This window comes from Geotrypetes seraphini, chromosome 9 (assembly GCF_902459505.1).
Source record: "Geotrypetes seraphini chromosome 9, aGeoSer1.1, whole genome shotgun sequence".
NCBI classification, from domain to species: Eukaryota; Metazoa; Chordata; class Amphibia; order Gymnophiona; family Dermophiidae; genus Geotrypetes; species Geotrypetes seraphini.
The window spans coordinates 88,697,984-88,716,767 of NC_047092.1; the positions used below are offsets into that span (position 1 = coordinate 88,697,984).

The following is an 18,784-nucleotide window of genomic DNA, read 5'->3' on the forward strand; positions in this document are numbered from 1 at the left end:
TTCAGCGTCCTCAGCCCACTCTCTCCACTTCCTTCAGCGCATGCACATAAAAACAAGCAAGCAATTTTATATCAGTTTCATTCTATTAAAGTCTAAATAATGCCAGTCACATAACAAAACATGATTTTACAAAAATAACTCCCTGCACAGTCAAGCCTGCAAGGATTACTAGATGTCTTTCAGCAGCTCCCCTCCCTCCCACTTACCTTCGTGGCCAATCAAAATGATCTACCTACAATAAAATTTAAAAAAACACAAAGCACACTGTACACAGAGAAAATGTTAATTATCATTTATATTCGGCGGGTTTTCAAAGAGGTCAAGGCAGATGTCTTTATGCAATGTCACCTCAGTAACAACTATACAAAAATAGACAAATACCCCCCCTCCCTTTTTACTAAACCGCGATAGTGGTTTTTAGCGCAGGGAGCTGCGCTGAATGCCCTGTGCTGCTCTCGATGCTCATAGGCTCCCTGCGCTAAAAAACGCTATTGCGGTTTAGTAAAAGGGGACCATAGTGCAAAATATAGACAGCAGATATAAATGCTCAAAATAGAAACATTTTGATCACTAAATTGAAAATAAAATCATTTTTCCTACTTTTGTTTGGTAATTTCATCAGTTTTTGGTTGCACTTTATTTTTCTGATTGTGCATCGACTATTTCTTCCCTTCTTTCAGCCTCCTGTATGCTTCCTCTCCTCCAGACCTCATTCCCTCCCCCAACTTTTTCTTTCTTTCACCCTGCCTCCTTTCTTTCTGTATGTCTGTCTCTCTCTCCATACCCCCTGTCTTTCTGTCTGTCTTTCTCTCACCATACCCCGTTTCTGTCTGCCTCCTGTCTCCCTTCTTTCTTTCTGTTACCCTGTCCCCCCCCCTTTCTTTCTTTCTTTCTCCCTGCCCTCCCCCCAAACCACTGCCACCAGGGAATAGGCCACCACCGCTGCCAGGGAACAGGCTGCCGCCAGCGGCAGGTAACAGGCTGCCACTGCTGCCATCGGGGAACAGGTCGTCGCTGAGTTCTGAGCCTCTCCCTGCTTCTCTTCCCCGTAAAGAGGATGCTGAAGCGCCGGGCCGTCCAACCTTCGCCACCCGACGTCAATTCTAACGTCGGAGAGGAAGTTCCGACCAGCCAGGCAGCGATTGGCTTGCCCAGAACTTCCTCTCTGATGTAAGAATTGATGTCGGGTAGTGAGGGTTGGTCAGCCTGGCGCTTCAGCATCCTCTTTACGGGGAAGGGAAGCAGGTCGGACACCCCTGCTCTAGACGTGCCGCAGTTTGCCGACCACTGGCCTAGGTTATTGAATAACCCCCAATATGTTAATCAGGTCATTTATAATAAACTTAGCTGGTTTGATTACTTTTTGGTCATGGTGATCATTCACAGTAATTGAAATGAAAAATTTTGATCTGTTGACAGAGAGCATGTCTTCACACTGAGAAACAGATTGTTCACAGTGAAGGGCATTTGTCATATATTTGTTTGTTTGTTTTTTAAAGATTTTACAGACGATGAGGATCCCTGGCCAGCAGCAAGTGCTTGGAATTGAGGTAAGCATCTATTCTCTCATTCTCCCCCAAGGTTCTGAAGGACATGATTTTAATTTTATTATACAGTGGAACTTTGGTTTATGAGCATAATTTGTTCCAGAAGTATGCTCGTAAACCAAATTACTCGTATATCAAAGCAAGTTTCCCCATAGAAAGTAAGGGAAATTCGCTTGATTCGATCCCACCCACCCCCATGAGGCCAGCGGCACTGCTCTACCCCCCCGAGAACTGGCATTGCTTCCCCCTCTCACGAAGCCCCCCCCCCCGCGTGATCCACCATCCCCCCTGCGATCCGGCCCCCCCCCCAAGTTTCCAAGTTTATTATAGGATTTGATTAATCGCCTATTCCAGATTCTAAGCGATGTATAGCTAAAAATTACAAAGTTAGGGTAAACATACATAACTAATAAAATATCATAAAAATACGTAACATAAAATAACATGACTAAACATAACCAACAAGACTATTTAACATACATGATCAGAAAAGGAAAAGTTGTGGGAAGAAATACAATTCAATATAAAAGAAACAATTAAGGTAAAATAACATTGGGAAAAGGGGAAGAAATTTTATATAAAATATTAAAAATGAAAAGAATTCAATTAATCACTAAAAGCGTCTTTAAAAAGGAAGCCCTTAAGTTTGCTCTTAAATTTGTTAAGAATTCTTTCTTCTCTTCCGGATGTATCCAGAACCACACAGTTGAGGAGGAAATAATTTTTGAAATTGAAGGATAGAGTGTTGGCACTGGAAGCATCCTTTTACCTGAAATTTCCCTGTAATTGTATGATTAAACTACAAGATATCCAATATTCTTTTTGGGATCCAATACAACTACAACAATTCTTAATTGCAAGAGAAAAGAAATAGAAATGAGATTTGTTTCACCTTACTGAGAAATATGAGGAGAATTAATATAACAGTATCCCAGTTTAAGGAATGATTCAGAGTTCATTAAATATGAACCAAGAATCATTATCCTTTATATTTCTTGAACTTTATTTTATTAGAAACAGCAAGATATACTCCCCATTAATGTGGGCTTGAAAGGAGATTTGTATGTATGATTTGATTATGTATTGTTTTATGTGATTTCCTTTTTCCTTTGAATTGTTGGATATTGTAAAGTATTCAAAATTATAAATAAAGAAAAAAAAAAAAAAGAATTCTTTCTTCTCTTAAATAAATTGGCAGGGCATTCCAGGCTAGGGGAGCCGTAACTGAAAAAAATAGAATGACGTCGTGTACTAATAACTTTTAAAGAAGGAACAACCAATAGATGTTGTTCTGTTGACCGTAATACTCTCGAAGTATTATAGGGGATTAAAAGTTTATAAATAAATGCTGGGGTTTTGAAAATGATAGATTTGAGAGTGAGCAAACATAGTTTATACATTATTCGATAGGCGACAGGTAACCAATGTGCTTTCTCAAGTAAAGGCGTAACGTGATTGAATTTCTTAGCATTTTCGATAAGTTTAATCGAGGCATTTTGTATAATTTGTAAACGTTTAATTTCTTTTTGGGCTATTCCTTTAAATAAAGCATTACAGTAATCGATCTTTGAAATAACTAAGGAGTGTATCAATATATTCAAGGATTTTGGGCATAAAAATTTTGTCATTGAGCGAATTTGACGGAGCCTGTAAAAAGTAGATTTCACGACATGACTAACATGATCGTGGTAAGTTAATTTTTCATCAAAAATAACTCAGAGGATCCTGATCTTATGAATTAGTTTCAAAGAAATGCCTTAAATAGTGATTGGACAGGAAAGAGTGCAATTGTCTTTCCAGGGAAATAGCAAGACATTTGTTTTGTCAATATTTAGGGCTAATCTATTTAGTTTGAGCCAATGATGAATCTGTTCAAGTTTGGTATTAATAGTAGATATTTCAGAAGAACTGTTGGGATCCAGGGAGTGTAGAAGTTGTATATCATCCGCATATGCGAATACGGTAAAACCAATAGATTGACAGAGGGTCATGAGGGGTGCGAGAAAAATGTTGAATAGAAGAGGAGATAGAATCGATCCCTGTGGAATTCCATATGGAACTGAAAAACTTTCGGAAGTGGTGTTATTAAAGTTAACTGTAGAAAAGCGATTATCAAAATAAGAATGAAACCAAGAAAGTACTTGATCTGAGATACCGATAGATTGAAGTCTATTAAGTAAAAGAGCGTGATCAATAGTATCAAAGGCCGATGAGAGATCAATTGAGATCAGAAGGACAGATGAATGATGGCCAAGATGATAGAGTATGGAAGAAGTCATGTCTATCAAGGAGTGTTCCGTGGAGTGATATTGTCTGAAGCCTGTTTGATTAGGATGAAGGACATTTGTCATTTCTACGAATTCTGAGATTTGATTGAATACTATCTTTTCTGTTAATTTGGCTAAGTAAGGAATATTAGCTATGGGCCTATAGTTTGATTTTTCATCAGAGCTAGTTTTTGGGTTTTTTAAAATAGGACGAATAGTGGCTTTTTTCCAATCTGATGGCATGATACTTTGCTTCAGACTTTCTTTAATCAAAGTTAATATTAAAGGACAAAATTGTGAAATATCTTTTAATAATAAAAGGAGGAATTATATCAGCCTGAGTCCCCTTATTATTAATAGTTTTTATGAGAGATTCAAGCTCTCCTAAAGTGGGAAGATTAAAGTATGAACATTTTGCAGACAAAGTTGATCTAGGTTCTATATCGAAGACTGAAGTCGAAGCATTTGTTTTTAAAAGATTTTCTCTTATATCCTTAATCTTTTTTAAAAAGTAATTGGTAAGTTCTTGTGCAGAGGGGACTGAATTAGTAACTGGGGTATGTTTTTTATAAGTAGGGGAAATAGATTTTAAAATGGCATAAAGCGTAGAGACATTTTTGGCTTTGAAAATTTGATTAGAATAGTATTTCTTTTTTGCCTGATTAATTTTATTTTTGTATATGTTAGATTGATCTTTAAATTTATCAAAATTTATTTGGCTCTTATTTTTTCTCCAATGTCTTTCTAATGATCTAAGTTGTTTTTTGATTAGGCAAAGTTCTGTGGTGAACCAAGGGTTAGCTTTTTTTCTTGCTGAAATAGTTTTAATTTGAAGTGGAACTAAAGAATCTAACAAATGTTTTGTGGAGGAATTCCATTGCAATAAGAGCTCTTCTACGGAATAAATATTTGAGTCCAAAGAGTTCAGATGAAAATTATCAACAATTAAGTCTAATGATAGGCTATTATAATCTCTATATTTAATAATTTGAGATATTGTATTTGTTTTTGTCAGGGAAGTTAAGTAAGAAATTGATATCAAAAAGTGATCGGACCAAGGAATTGGAAGACAAGAGTTTAATTGGTAATTGACCTTAGTAATGAGAGAGGTTATAATCATATCTATTGTATGACCTGCTTGATGTGTTGGAGTAGTTAAAAATGGATATAGATCTAAATCATTAAGGAGAGAAAGAGTATCTTTAGTGTAATTATTATTCCAGTCTTCAAAATGAATATTAAAATCTCCTAAAATCAGAGGATTCGTGGTGGAGGATCCAAAATCAAAAAGAAGTGATTGAAGCTGAGATAGATTTGTACTATTGATAGGTGGTGGGAGATAGATAATAAGTATATCAAGTTTAGGTTTAGTTTTTAAGGTAAATTGCAGGAATTCAATTGGAGAATTTATTGGAGAGTAATCTACTCCTATTGCTAGGGAATCCTGAAATATAACTGCCAGACCTCCTCCACGTTTAGAAAGACAATGGTTATACAGATAAGAGAAACCAGGAGGACAAGCATAGGAGAGGTACACTTCCTCTCCTTCAGTAAGCCATGTTTCCACTAAACATAGTACACTATAAGAAAATTGAGTAATAAGGTCTTTAATTAGATGATATTTAGTCTTAAGAGAAAGAGTATTAAGTAGACCAATTTTGATTTGTTTATGATTTGAGAAGGTTGGATTAACAAGTTTTATGGAATCATGTTGGTGAGGAAATAAAGGAATATTATAACATTCTCTAACCTGAGATGAGAGTGTCTTATTGATTGGTTTATTTAAAAGATTACTATATAAAACAGGAATATTAGATGGAGAGTTCTCCATATTTAAGAGTCTGTTAGAGTGGTTTAAGCAAACAGATAAATGACCGCTGTAAAATAGGGACAGATAGTAGCCAAAGAGAAAGCCAAATATAAATAAGATAATAAAAAGAAGTTTAGTGCTAAACTTACTTGAAAAAACATTATGGCTTGTTCTACACCTTAAGAGTCGCGCACAAAGGAGCGCAAAGAGCATGTACTGGCTGTAAAAGGGGGCGGAGTCTAAACGGGCCGCCGCTATGCGGCGGCAGAGAGATTGCAGGTAACTACTGGAAACAAATTAAAAACAACATAAGACAGACAGTAAAAGAATAAAATACTATACAGTTAAAATTAGTATTGTTCCAAAGTGCGTTGTGCAAGTGCAAAATAGCAGTAGCATGATCCATCATCCCCCCCATTCACGTTGCCTCCCTGGCCACGATCCGACATCCCCCCACACCCATACACCCACCCGAACACATTGCTTACTCCCCATCTGGCACCCGGCACCAACGCACAGGACGTGCCAGTGCCCGAAGATCTGCCGTCTTCTTTTTGCTCGGCCTTGAGCATCTGCGCATGCTCAAGGCCTTCGAGTTCTCGCTCTCTCCGAGATTCTTGTAGATCTCCGGAGAGAGCGGGAACTCGAAGGCCTTGAGCATGCTCAGATGCTCAAGGCCCAGCAAAAAGAAGACAGCAGATCTTTAGGCACCGGCACTAGCATGTCCTGTACGTTGATGCCGGTGCTGGGTGCCAGATGGGGGGTAAGCGATGTGTTCGGGTGGGTAGATGTGTGCGGGGGAATGTCAGATCGCGGCGAGGGGGGGATGCCGGATCGCGGGAGGGGGGGAGGCGCTCGTACATTGAGGTAAGCTCGTTTTCCGAGGCGCCGATTTTGCTAATGGTTTGATCGTCTTGCAAACCGGTGCACTCGTAAACCGAGGTACCACTGTACTTTGATACTTGGCTTGGATCATCTATAGTCACTACTGAATTAGTCTTGAAGCATCAGAATGGTTCACAGTACAAATAAGGGCCAGCCAAAGAGCAATAATTGAAATCTGTTCTATCAAACCAGAAAATAAACACAATGGAGATTTCTAGCAAAGAGTGAACATCATGACATGTCCCAATCATCCCTTCTTTTAAATCTTGTACCCGATGGTTTTTTTTAACTTTGTTAACTGCCTTGATTTGACTACAATTGTTAAGAAAAGTGGTATATCAAATAAACTAACTGTACAATACTGCTGATGCTCTAATGTTGTGTTAGGTGACTACCCTGGACCACCATCTCTGTTGAATGCAGCTGAACTCTCCATACTCCATGGGGAGAGTGTGGCGCAGTGGTTAAAGCTATAGCCTCGGCACCCTGAGGTTGTGGGTTCAAATCCACCCTGCTGCTTGTGACCCTGGGCAAGTCACTTAATCCCCTCATTGCCCCATGTACATTAGATAGATTATGAGACCGCCGGGACAGACAGAGAAAATTGTTGAGTACTTGAATAAATTAATGCAAACTGTTCTGAGCTCCCCTGGGAGAACGGTATAGAAAATTGAATAAATAAATATGAAATTGAGTATTCTGTTTAGTTTTCTTTAGTGTTGCATATTCTGATGCATTATTTGTCTTATAGTACTCTTTCATTTCCTTGTATGTTACCAGTGCAATTTGCCATGCCCCTACACCTGACGTCAAGGGACTGTTCTGGATCACTACAATCTCCCTCTGCCTGTGGTATGCTGAAAGAAACTGACAAAGGAGCAAGTCCTGTTCCTTTGCAAGTTTCATGAGTGAGCCTTTAACCTTTTTCCTTTGTGCATTTTTTTTTTCAAAACAAAAATTTCTTATTATTCCTTTTTTTTTTTAGTTCAATATTTTTTATTGAGTTTTTTGAAAAAATATAAGAAACAGTTCAAGTACAAGATATCAAAAAATAAAACAAAACATTTAGTATAACAAATATTCAGTTACAGTGTGCAATGTAGAATTGAATCGTTTTAAAAGATCCAAAGTACTAGGACTGTTCATGAAAAAATAATAAAAGAAAAGATAAGAGGAAAGAGAAATTGAAGGAAGAAAGAAAAAGAATAAAATGAGGAAAAAGATGAAGGTAAAGAAAAAGAAGAGGAAGAAGAAGAAGAAGAAGACAGGAGTGTCTATGAAATAGATTGAACATATGAGTCCAGGAATTTCCAGGGTGATTTACATTACAATTTCTTATTATTCCTGTCAGTGATTTGGCTTCAAAACCCCCCAAAGTCTATGAAAGTGCTTTGTCCTGCACTAGAATGTATTGTAACATTATTTTTTCCAAAAGGCAAAAAACATATCAGCATGGAAAAGTTTTTACAGCTTTTGTCCAGGTTATATTCAGGTTGCACTGAAAACTTTTCCTTATGTTGTTTTGGCAGTACAGCTGCCCAATCCGGCTCAAAACCTGAGCCCATGTATTTGTAAACATGCACTTATGTAAAATAGTTCAAAAAGATAATGCTGCAACATGCTGCACTTCATGGCTTGGGTGTATCCCATCCTGGTTTGTAATATGGGTTTTAAAGGATCTCTCCTTTAAACCACTTCTACTGCAATACTTTTAAGACACCTTTGTCCTTTGCTAGCTTTCTTATCACAGTGCATTCAAATTATATGTTTCACTCTGAATGATATATCCTCACTGGGTTTAAACAGGCAATCTTGTTGACAAGAGGCCTAGGCAGAAGGATACTGAGTTTTCCTTTCCCCCTTTCTCTACAGCACTTCTATCTCATGGTGTGGCTTTAAAACACTACCAGTTTTGTTTCACACACACACTTTGGGCTTTCACTGCCCTGTTCCTAGAGCATATTTTCCTCTGATAAGTAATCATCACATTTACTCTGTTCCACGGATATTTCTGAACCTATTACGCTCTCTTCATAGTCAGTCAATATTTCTTCTGCTAGGCTGCTACGCACCAGGCTTAAACCCTGATAATCATTAACCGATCTTGCCTAACTGTCTTTCCTCCTGTTTGCCTGTAATCAGATTCTCTGCAGTTAAGAGATGCAGTGTGTCAAGATTGAAGTTCCCTCTGGAGCTGTGAGGTCTGGAACTGAGAAATTTGGATTGCCTCCCCTGCCTTCCGTCTTGCCTCCTTTCTTGCCCTTTGTGCAATTTTTATGATGAACAAATCAAAAATTTCTGAATACCTGTGCAACTTGCCCATAGCTCACCTCCTCAACCATGCAGGGACTACTTGTTGATGGTCTCCTGTAAATCCTACATCCAGACAAACATGCTGATGTCTTGCCCCAGTCTTTAGTATAATATATGATTGCTCATGAGTAAAAAAAAAAAAAAATCTGAGATTTTTGCAGATTAATATTTATTGGTCAATGAGACATATCACAAGGTAGGTGACTCTCTTAATAGACTTAGGCTTGTCTCTGAGACACTGTATTTTTATCTTGTTCCAATATGATTAAACAAGGATATATAGAGAGTATTGTCTATATCTTACTCTCTTAGACCCAAAAATACTTTGCTCCTGTTCGTCCTCTTATGTAGATTACAGCACATTTCTCCAGTTGCCTACTATCTTTTAGAAACATATAGAGAAACATAAACAATAACAGCAAATTAAAGCCATATGGCCTTTCTAGTCTGTCATAGGTCAGGGTAGATATGGGGCCACCTAGGGAACAAACCTGCATAGGAATACAGCTAAAGATAGGAACAGTTTCCGTCAAAAATCCCTACCATACCCATAAGAATTCTGTCATGTACATTATCAGCTGCTATGATTAATGCCAGATCAGTGAATACTAAAGATATTATTCTAACAGATGCCCTTACAGATAAAATGTGGGATATTTTTCTTTTTACCAGACTACTAAGCACTTTCCTGCTCCCCAACCTGACAAAAAAGGTAGAGAGAAAGCTGCCGTTATTAAATTCATTATAAACCCTCAATTTGTTTATTCTGTAGTATTACAGGCCCTAGAATGTTTTTTCTTAGTAAGTCATGACAAAATAATCATATTTGTTCTAATCTATCATGCACCCCATTCGCCTATGAGTGCTCTAGAAGACTTACTGGCTATCAGTAAGCTGGTGGTATCTCACAAACAAACTATCATCATAGGAGATTTTAATTTTCAAGACTATCCTGCAGTTACTGGCGCACCGCAGGACTTTATGATAACACTATCAGGTTTAGGCTTGTCCTAGATGGTGAACTCTCTCATCCATTCCTCAGGTGACATATTAGACCTGATTTTCACCCTAGATCAGTGGTCTCAAACTCGTGGCCCAGGGGGCCACATGCGGCCCCCACCAGGTACTATTTTGAGGCCCTTGATATGTTTAGCATAATCACAAAAGTAAAATAAAACAGTTTCTTGATCATATGTCTCTTTAGCTATAAATTATATTATTATTATTAAGACTTAGCCAAAAAGAAAGATTTATAAACTATAAAGAGTTTTACCTCATGCAAAATTGTCATTTCTTTAATAAGACATTAATTATTTTTTCTGAGGGCCTCCAAGTAACTTACAAATCCAAAATGTGGCCCTGCAAAGGGTTTGAGTTTGAGACCACTGCCCTAGATGTACCTCTAGTAGACCAAAAATCATCCAACTTCACCAATATCCCAGTACCATGGTCTGACCACTACCTTATTACATTTGATTTCTTTGCAAAAATTAAGCCAATCATTAGTAGGGACATTTCCCCAGTTAGAATAATTCTCAATTCCCAGACCTTTTTTTGTGAGGCAAGTAAGTAGAAGTAAGAGGAAAAGAAGGCCACTTTAGTTCTGAAAAGTAGCTGAGAAGGTAAGGAATAAGAGGTCAGCTTTCATAAACTACAAAAGATCGCAGAAAAAGGAAGACTTGCAAAAATATCTGGAGAAGCTGAGAGACTGGTCGAGTAGTCAGGAAAGCAAAGATACAAATGGACGAAAAAATAGCTGGTATGGTAAAATGGGGAGACAAAACATTTAAAAAAAAATATCAGTGATAGGAAACAGAGCAAAATTAGAACTGTGAGACTCAAAAGTGAAGGGGAGAAATATGTTGAAGCTGATAAAGAAAAGACTGAATTGCTTAACAAATATTTCTGTTCTGTGTTCACGGCTGAAGCGGCAAACATGAATAGGGATGGAGTAGTGGTAGACCTGATCGATTATTAGAGGATTGTGTTCGTGAAGAGCTAGCTAAATTAAAGGTAGACAAAGTGATTAGGCCAGATGGTGTACATTTGAGGGTGCTGAAGGAACTTAGGGAAGTTATGATGGCTCCACTGACTGACCTTTTAAACGTTTTTCTAGAGTTGGGAGTGGTATTGGAGGACTGGAAAAGGGCGGATGTGGTCCCTTTCCACAAAAGTGGAAGTAAGGAAGAAGTAGGGAATTACAGGTCAGTAAGTCTGACTTTTGTGGTATGCAAATTAATGGAAACGCTTTTAAAACAGAGAACGAAAAGTTTCTAGAGTCTGGTGGATCACAGGAACGAAGGCAAAATGGATTCACCAGAAGTAGGTCTTGTCAGACAAATCTAATCCAATTTCTTTGACTGGGTGATCAGAGAATTGGATAGAGGATGTGCGCTAGATGTGGTGTATTTAGATTTTAGCAAAGCCTTTGACAGTGTTCCATACAGATGTCTAATAAATAAACTGAGTGTTTCATTTTTTCATGTTTATTAAAATTTGATGCAAACACTTATAACATAGTTTCAAAGCGAATTACAAATATAAAAAGGGGTAACAGGAATATTTTCACACTTATGTTAACAAGAATAGACAGACTTACAGGCAACAATGGGAGAGGGGGTGGAACTCCAAAATTTTTAGAAAAAGATAACAATGAAGGGTCACATAATAGGGAGGGGCTAAAAGCAGAAGCAAAAATGTTAAAAAACAAAAGATCTAGAAACCATCTCCTGAAGGGCACTCTTTCTCCAAATCCATCAGGCAGTTAGGTAAAGAACTTCCTGTGAAATTAGAAGCAGATATCAAACCCAGAGCTGAACTGCTGGAGGTATTAGATTTCGTTAAATCTCCCAAGGTGCTTTTAAAATTGCACTTCATAATCTTTTGAAAGAGTCTCTTCTGAAAAATTGGGAGACTCCAGTGTCAGTGCTTATAGCTCCTAGGAAGTTAGACTCCCTATATAGGATTTCATTTCCAGGGTTTGATAAACCGCAACTCCAACATTAGTTGTTGCTGGTAGAATTCATCCTTAGAAAGTCGTCTAGCTCCAAAGTTTATGCCACAGTCCCTCCAGGTCATGAAGATAGAACTATGGACAAGTTTAGTCATTGTTTATACCAAAATTCAATGAGTATTGAATTTTAATGTTTTCATGTCTTTTTATTTCAAGCAGTTGCTTAAAAAGATGTCGGTAATATATTCTACCGGCTCATCTTCCTGCATTGAAATCATACTGTGCTGCAAACCAGAAATTATATGGTTCATACTACTTTTGACGTGTTTGAGCTGACATCCAGAGCTTCTGCCATGGCCTGGCTACGAGTCTCTTATATGGACATAATTCTTCAACAACACTTGGCTGAGATTTCATGTTTGTAGAGAAAGTAGAGTCTGCCATACAAAAGCTTACTCAGCATGAACAGAGTTGGAATACTCTTAACAAATCTAAGAAGTCTCCATCTGCTAAACCTGCTCAGAAGTCGACTTCTTTATATTTATAAAAGATGTTATCTTGCTGCTTCTTTGGCCAAACCACCACCTCTGAATTGACAGATAATCTGTGGCCATCTTCAAACTTTTTACCAATGATGGACTCCATTGTTATATGGGTTTTACAAATCATAAAGTAGGGGTACTCTCTTGATTTCAAATCCAAATTAAAGAGTCCTCTCTTACATCTCAGTACATGTCCCTTCTTCTTCAGGAAATAGATGCTTTACTTCAACTTAATGCAATAGAGGAAGTTCCTCCTACAGAAAAATCAAGGGTTCTACTCCAGGTATTTTCTAATTCCAAAGTAGATGGGAGGTTTGCGCCCAATTCTCGATCTCTGAAATTGCAACGAATATCTAGTGAGGGAAAAGTTCTGCATGTAATCCCTTGCAACATCCCTTCTAGATCAAAACGATTGTCTATGCTCTCTAGATCTCAAGAGGCTTATAAGCACATCTCCTTTCATCTAGACCACAGGGAATTTCTCCGCTTCCGAATAGTTCATCAGCATTACCGGTGTAATGTTCTTCCTTTCGGTCTAGTGTCCCCTCCAAGAGTTTTCACAAAATGTCAGGTAGTTGTAACAGTAGCACTTCGGACTTATGGTCTCCAAATGTTTCCTTATCTAGACAATTGGCTAATAATAGCCATATCTCAGACAGTTTGCTTGGCAACCAAACTGTCCATAGATTAGAAGTCAACTTTCCAGGGTCTCAACTATAACCCTCACAATGTCTCCAATTTATAGGAGCCATACTTGATACCAATCAGTTATGAGTTTATCTTCCTCAACAGAGACAAAACACTGTACTTCATCTTTACTACGTTACCACATTTGCACACCTACATCTCAAGAGTGCCTCAGTGGTCTCTGGCCTCTCAGTGACCTCAAGCCTTCAATCCCTTATCCAAAAATTTCAAGGTCACTTCACCACTTCAAAAATCAGTGTTGTGGTGGATGAACCCTGTCAATCTTTCCAATGGTTTCCCATTGATGAAATTTCAGGTTCCTCCACATCAAAAAGTTCTCACCTCAGATGTGTCCATGTATGTTTAGGGGGTCACCTGGATGATCTCAAGACACAAGGTTTTTTGAATTTGCAATAAAAATCATGACATATTGTGACAGGGATGCTCCTGTCACTGGTTTAAAACCTGCTTTAAGCCCTGCCTCTCAAACAAATGTGCCTATTCCTAAGCCCAGGAAGCTGCCCATTAACTCTGTTCCCAGTAGTAAGAGCAGACAGGCAGGGCGGAACAGAGAAGGAATGGCAGAGGAGAACATAATACCTGTTCCAAGTCACTATAATCCCTTTTATAAATCCTCTGTTAATTCTGCAGCTAAACCTCTGGTCAGGAAATCTGACCCAGTAAGGATTAAGGAAGGGGGTGGAGCTGACAGGCAGAACGTGGCTAGAGCAGGAGTGAATGTTACCCAGCGGAATAAATCAAGGCGAGCTGAGAACCCCCACAGGCAATCAGGAACTTGGAGGGAAGGGCCTGCGTTACAGAGCAGGGAACGAGAAGCTAGCAGCTAGTCTTACAGCCCTCTGCTAGGAAACTTCCTAACCCACATCACTGGCAGACTAGCAAAACTTTGCTTCACAAGCAGAGACTAAGGGGAAGAGCAAAGCTCCAGGAGCAGGGCTTGCCAAAGGCTGCTTCAGAGGACAGCCTGTATCCAGATTCAGAAAGTGAGGAGTCTTTCATTGAGGTAGAGGGAGACCTCTCTGAGAGAAAGGACATGGACTGCAGCCCTGAAGCCTTGGAGTATGTGTCTGATTGCAGCATGAGTCTGTAAGGTACTGTGTGGGGGAAAAGAATGAAAGTTTGTGCTGTAACAATGGTCTAACATATTTGAGAGTAACAGTTCTGTCCTTAGGAAGGACTGTATAATGAATGAGTGTTGGAGGGGTAAATGTGAGGTTTGGTTAGTAGCAGAAATTAAACCAGAATCCCTGTATGCAAGCTAAGCGTAGTGAGTGGGGATGGGATACTGCTAACTAACCTTGAAGGGAGAAGTAAAGCCCGGAGTGGATTCAGTGACCCGACATTGCACAGCCCTGATAGTGGGAACTTTGGGTAGGGACTTTAGACCATTAAACAAAGGGTGGATGGTTCCCAGCCCCTACCCCGTAATCAAAAGGGTAGTGGGGGCATTTATACGTCAGGCGGTGAGAACTTCCTGAAGCAACTGCAGGCACAATATAGCAAGTTTTAAAAGAAAAAGTTTTGGTTTATTTTTGGTTTTCCTGAATGCAGTGTGGACTTACTCTGAAGGAGAATTATTGTTTATGTAAAATCTTTTCCAAGCCCAATCAGCCAATGTGGCTGCCTAAGACCCAGTGCCATTGAACTGGGTAATAAAACTTGAACTATCCATTATTAGTGGAGTTTCTTTTCTGCTGTGGTTTCCCTGCGTGGCCCTCCAGGGAGTGCTCGGAGTTGCGCCTGGGGCAGGAGCCGGGTTGCCAGCGCTAGGCTTACCCCTGGCCCCGTCACAATATCAACCTTCTATAATTAAAGGCCATTCAAAATGCTCTCATCACTTTCAAAATACTCTGTCCAACCACGTTGTCCTAGTTCGAATGGACAACCTAGTCACAATGTATTACATCAACAAACAGGGCGGCACGGGCTCTCTCCTTCTTTGTCAAGAAGCCCAACACATCTGGAATTGAATGATTCCTCGCAACATATTTTTAAAGACTATATATGTTCAAGGGAAACAGAAGATTCTGGCCGACAAGCTCAGCAAATTCCTCCAGCCACACGAGTGGACCCTCAACTCCAGAGTACTTTGTCACATTTTCTAGTTTTGAGGAATTCCTCAAATAGACCTGTTTGTGTCTCCCTTCAATCACAAACTGCCTCAGTTTTGCTTCAGGCAATACTCTCCGCAACTTCTCGAGGCAGATGGATTTTTTGGGATTGGACAAACAAATTCTTAAATGCCTTTCTACCAACCTCTCTCATTCTGAAGACCTTGATCAAGCTCAAGAGAGAATCAGCCACCATGATCCTGATAGTTCCTCAGTGACTCAGCCAACCTTGCTTCTCCCTTTTACTTCAGCTGACTGTGAAGCATCTGATTCCACTACAGGTCTTTCTGACTCTACTCACTCAAAGTCATGGATCCTTGTTACATCCCAATCTGCAGTCTTTACACTTAACAGCTTGGTACCTTTTGGTGTAACTACAACATATTTTCATGTTCAAGCTATTATTGCTGCATCTGGAAAACCATCTAATGGAAGACGAAACTGTACTATCTTATGCCGACGACATCCTCCCACTCATCCCCATAACCAATAACCATCTAATATTGCTGAAAAAATCTCAGACAATAAAGATAAAATTCAAACCTGGGCAACGAACAACAAGCTGAAACTGAACGCCACTAAGACCAAAGCTATTGGTTTCCACACTGCACAACAGAATGTCATATCTAACCTCACTCTTTCATCAGGCATCACTCTCATAATGGATAAATCCACCAAGGTACTAGGCTACATCTTAGACGACTCTCTCACAATGGAACCACAAATATCTAACCTTCAGAAAAAGACCATCTACACTATGCATCAACTGCGACTTACAAGATCATACTTCCACCCACACCACTTTGCTCTGATCATTCAGATGATGGTCCTACCTCAACTGGACTATTGCAACTCCACCTACCTTGGCATCAACACTACTCTTATCCACAAACTGCAACTCATCCAGAACACAGCCATTAGACTAATCTACAAATTAATGAAATTTGATTCAATCACAACCTTCATCAGACAACCACATTGGCTCCTAATATCATCCCGAATAATTTTCAAATCATGTATCCTACACCATATTCTATACGGAAACTCAGCAGCTCCTCTCATCCAACTATTCTCTACTGTTTGGTCGACATCAAAAAGAATCCTTAACAGAATCCAACTAAACCTGCCATCCACAAAATACCTTCACTCTGCTAACTTATCTGGGTGTAAAAACCTGGAATGACCTATCAGAAGCTATCGGGAAAGAGACAAAATACACCACATTTAGAAAAAACCTTAAGACTCACCTCTTTGACAATTAACTGTCTTAGTTTCTGTATAGCACCCCCTACTTCTAAGTCCCTCCTCTTGCTTCTCTATGCCCCCTTCCCCTACTATTTCCCCCTTCCTCTTTGATCTGTCGCCTTGAGCCTGTATAGGTATGTGCAACTCACAAATGGAAGATTAGATTAGATCTACCCAGAAATGCTTTCAACAGAAGTGGACATGTTTTACCTCCTGGTGTTCTGTTCATCACCAAGAGCCTTCATCTTCTTCACTACCTTCAGTTCTGATTACCTTCTCCATCTTTCCACTTCTGGCCTAATTACCACGTTGGTCAGCTGGCTGGGTTGGAGGGCAGAGGAGAAGGAGTAAAGGATTAGACAGGTTCTCCTGTTACTCAGGACAATGGTTCTGTTTTAACAGTGAGCTTTGGTTGGTTGGTTGATTTATTTTTTTTCTAAGGTAAAAACCCTCTTTCGAAAAACAGGTAAAAATCCCTGGACTATTTTTTTTCTGAAATTAACAGGTTCACAAACTTGTTCTTGGGTAGTACTAGATAGGCAGGTTTTCAGAATATGTATATGAGAGATTTGCATACTCCTTCCATTGCGTGTAAATTTCTTATGCATATTCATTGCACATATTGTAAAATCCTGACTGGCTGGTGCTTCTCCAGGCTTGATTTGAGAATGAGTGCAATACAACATGTAACCTTTTTTTTTTTTTGTAGTTCTTTATTGATTTTCACTTTGATTACAAATTGAAAAAAAAATTACACACAAGAAATACAATGAACAGCGCTTATAGCCTATCAAATAATAAAACAAAATATAGTTTCCCCCCTCCCTCCCACTACAATCAATCAAATAATAATACAAAATATATCCCCCGTTCAAGCTCCCACCCTCCCTGGAAAAACAAATTAGAAATTGAAGGCTTATTATTTTATAGTTTAAACCCACTAATATAAGTTTACACAGTCCTGTTCATGTTAGCTTACAATTAGAGAATTGTGCGGGGATAGAAATCCCACCCGTTCTCGCCAGGATCCTCTCCATCCCCACCTGTCCCCGCCAGGATCCTCTCAGTCCCCACCCATCCCCGCAAGGAATTCCTTCCATCCCCGCCCGTCCCCATAAAAAGCAGCAATTAGTTCTGACAGGATCATCAATTTCACAGTTTCTTTTGTGTTTGCGTTGCTGTTTTCCTTGTGGAATCTCTTTGGTGGAACCCTTTTTTTGTTTTCTGTTCAGGTAATTAACTTATAAACCTCCCTCTTTTACTAAGGCTGACGTGTCCATTATATTTTATGGACGCGTTAGCATTTAGCATGCTAAATCGGCTAGCACGCCTTAGTAAAAGAGGGGATTTATAAGTTAATTACCTGAACAGAAAACAAAAAAAGGGTTCCACCAGAGATTCCACTAGGAAAATAGCAGTGCAAACACAAAAGAAACTATGGAATTGATGATCCTGATGAAATCTTTATTTGAAAAAGACGCAGATAAATTAAAAAATAAAACACAATATGAAAATATAAAAACAGTATAAGATTTCATCAGGATCATCAATTCCAGTTTCTTGAGAGGAGAAGACTGAGAGGGGACATGATAGAGACTTTTAAATTGCTAAAAGGTTTTGACAAAATAGAGCAAGAAGCATCACTATTGCCGTTGTCAAATGTGACTCGGACAAGAGGTCATAGACTGAAATTGAGGGGCGACAGGCCCAGGACTAATGTCAGAAAGTTTTGTTTTACACAGCGAGTGGTGGATGCTTGGAATGCTCTCCCGGAGGAGGTAGTGATGGAAACCTCCATTATGGGATTCAAGTGCAAGTTGGATGCACACCTCCTTGCAAATCACATTGAGGGATATGGGAATTTAAGGACCTCATCAGGGAACACCTAGGTCTTAAACAGGGAACACCTGGATTGGCCTCCGCGTGTGCGGGTCACTGACTAGATGGACCAGAGGTCTGATTCGGTGAAGGCATTTCTTATGTATGTTCTTAAGTTAATTACCTGACTGCCAGCTGCCAAATCCTTCTGCTTCTCTGTAGCACCTCCTCATGCCTGCTGTACTCACTGCTGCTCCGTCCTCAGCTTAGATCTGAAAGAAGAAAAAAAAAAATCACTCAGTTCCTTGTCTCCTGCCTCCTCTGGTCAGTCTCTTCTAGTTCGAGACGAGTCTCACCAGTATCAGGGCCTTTGGGGTCCTGGGTGGATCACTAAATAAGTGTCTTCCTGCTATAGCCTTGCTGACCAATCAGCAAGCAAGGCTCTCAGCTGTGTACATGCTGAGCAGTAAGCTCAGCACATAAACAGCTGAGAGCCTTGCCTGATGTTCCCGCCCTGCCGTGCCAACGGACCAATCAGCAAGGCTTTCAGCTGTGTGCGTGCTGAGCTCACTGCTCAGCATGGCT

General features: G+C 39.5%; 1 protein-coding gene across 5 annotated transcripts in view; it reads left to right on the forward strand.

Moving 5' to 3' along the window:
* Positions 1–18,784, forward strand: part of NUP205 (nucleoporin 205) — a 1,504,202-nt gene that overhangs the window by 519,695 nt on the left and 965,723 nt on the right. For all 5 annotated transcript variants that reach the window (XR_004540594.1, XM_033957880.1, XM_033957883.1 and 2 more), the window contains exon 14: positions 1,500–1,550. Coding sequence is in view for 4 of the 5 variants with exons in the window: in XM_033957880.1 (XP_033813771.1) it covers positions 1,500–1,550 (51 nt within the window). In the remaining variant the exon portion in view is untranslated. The remainder of the gene's footprint in view (positions 1–1,499; positions 1,551–18,784) is intronic.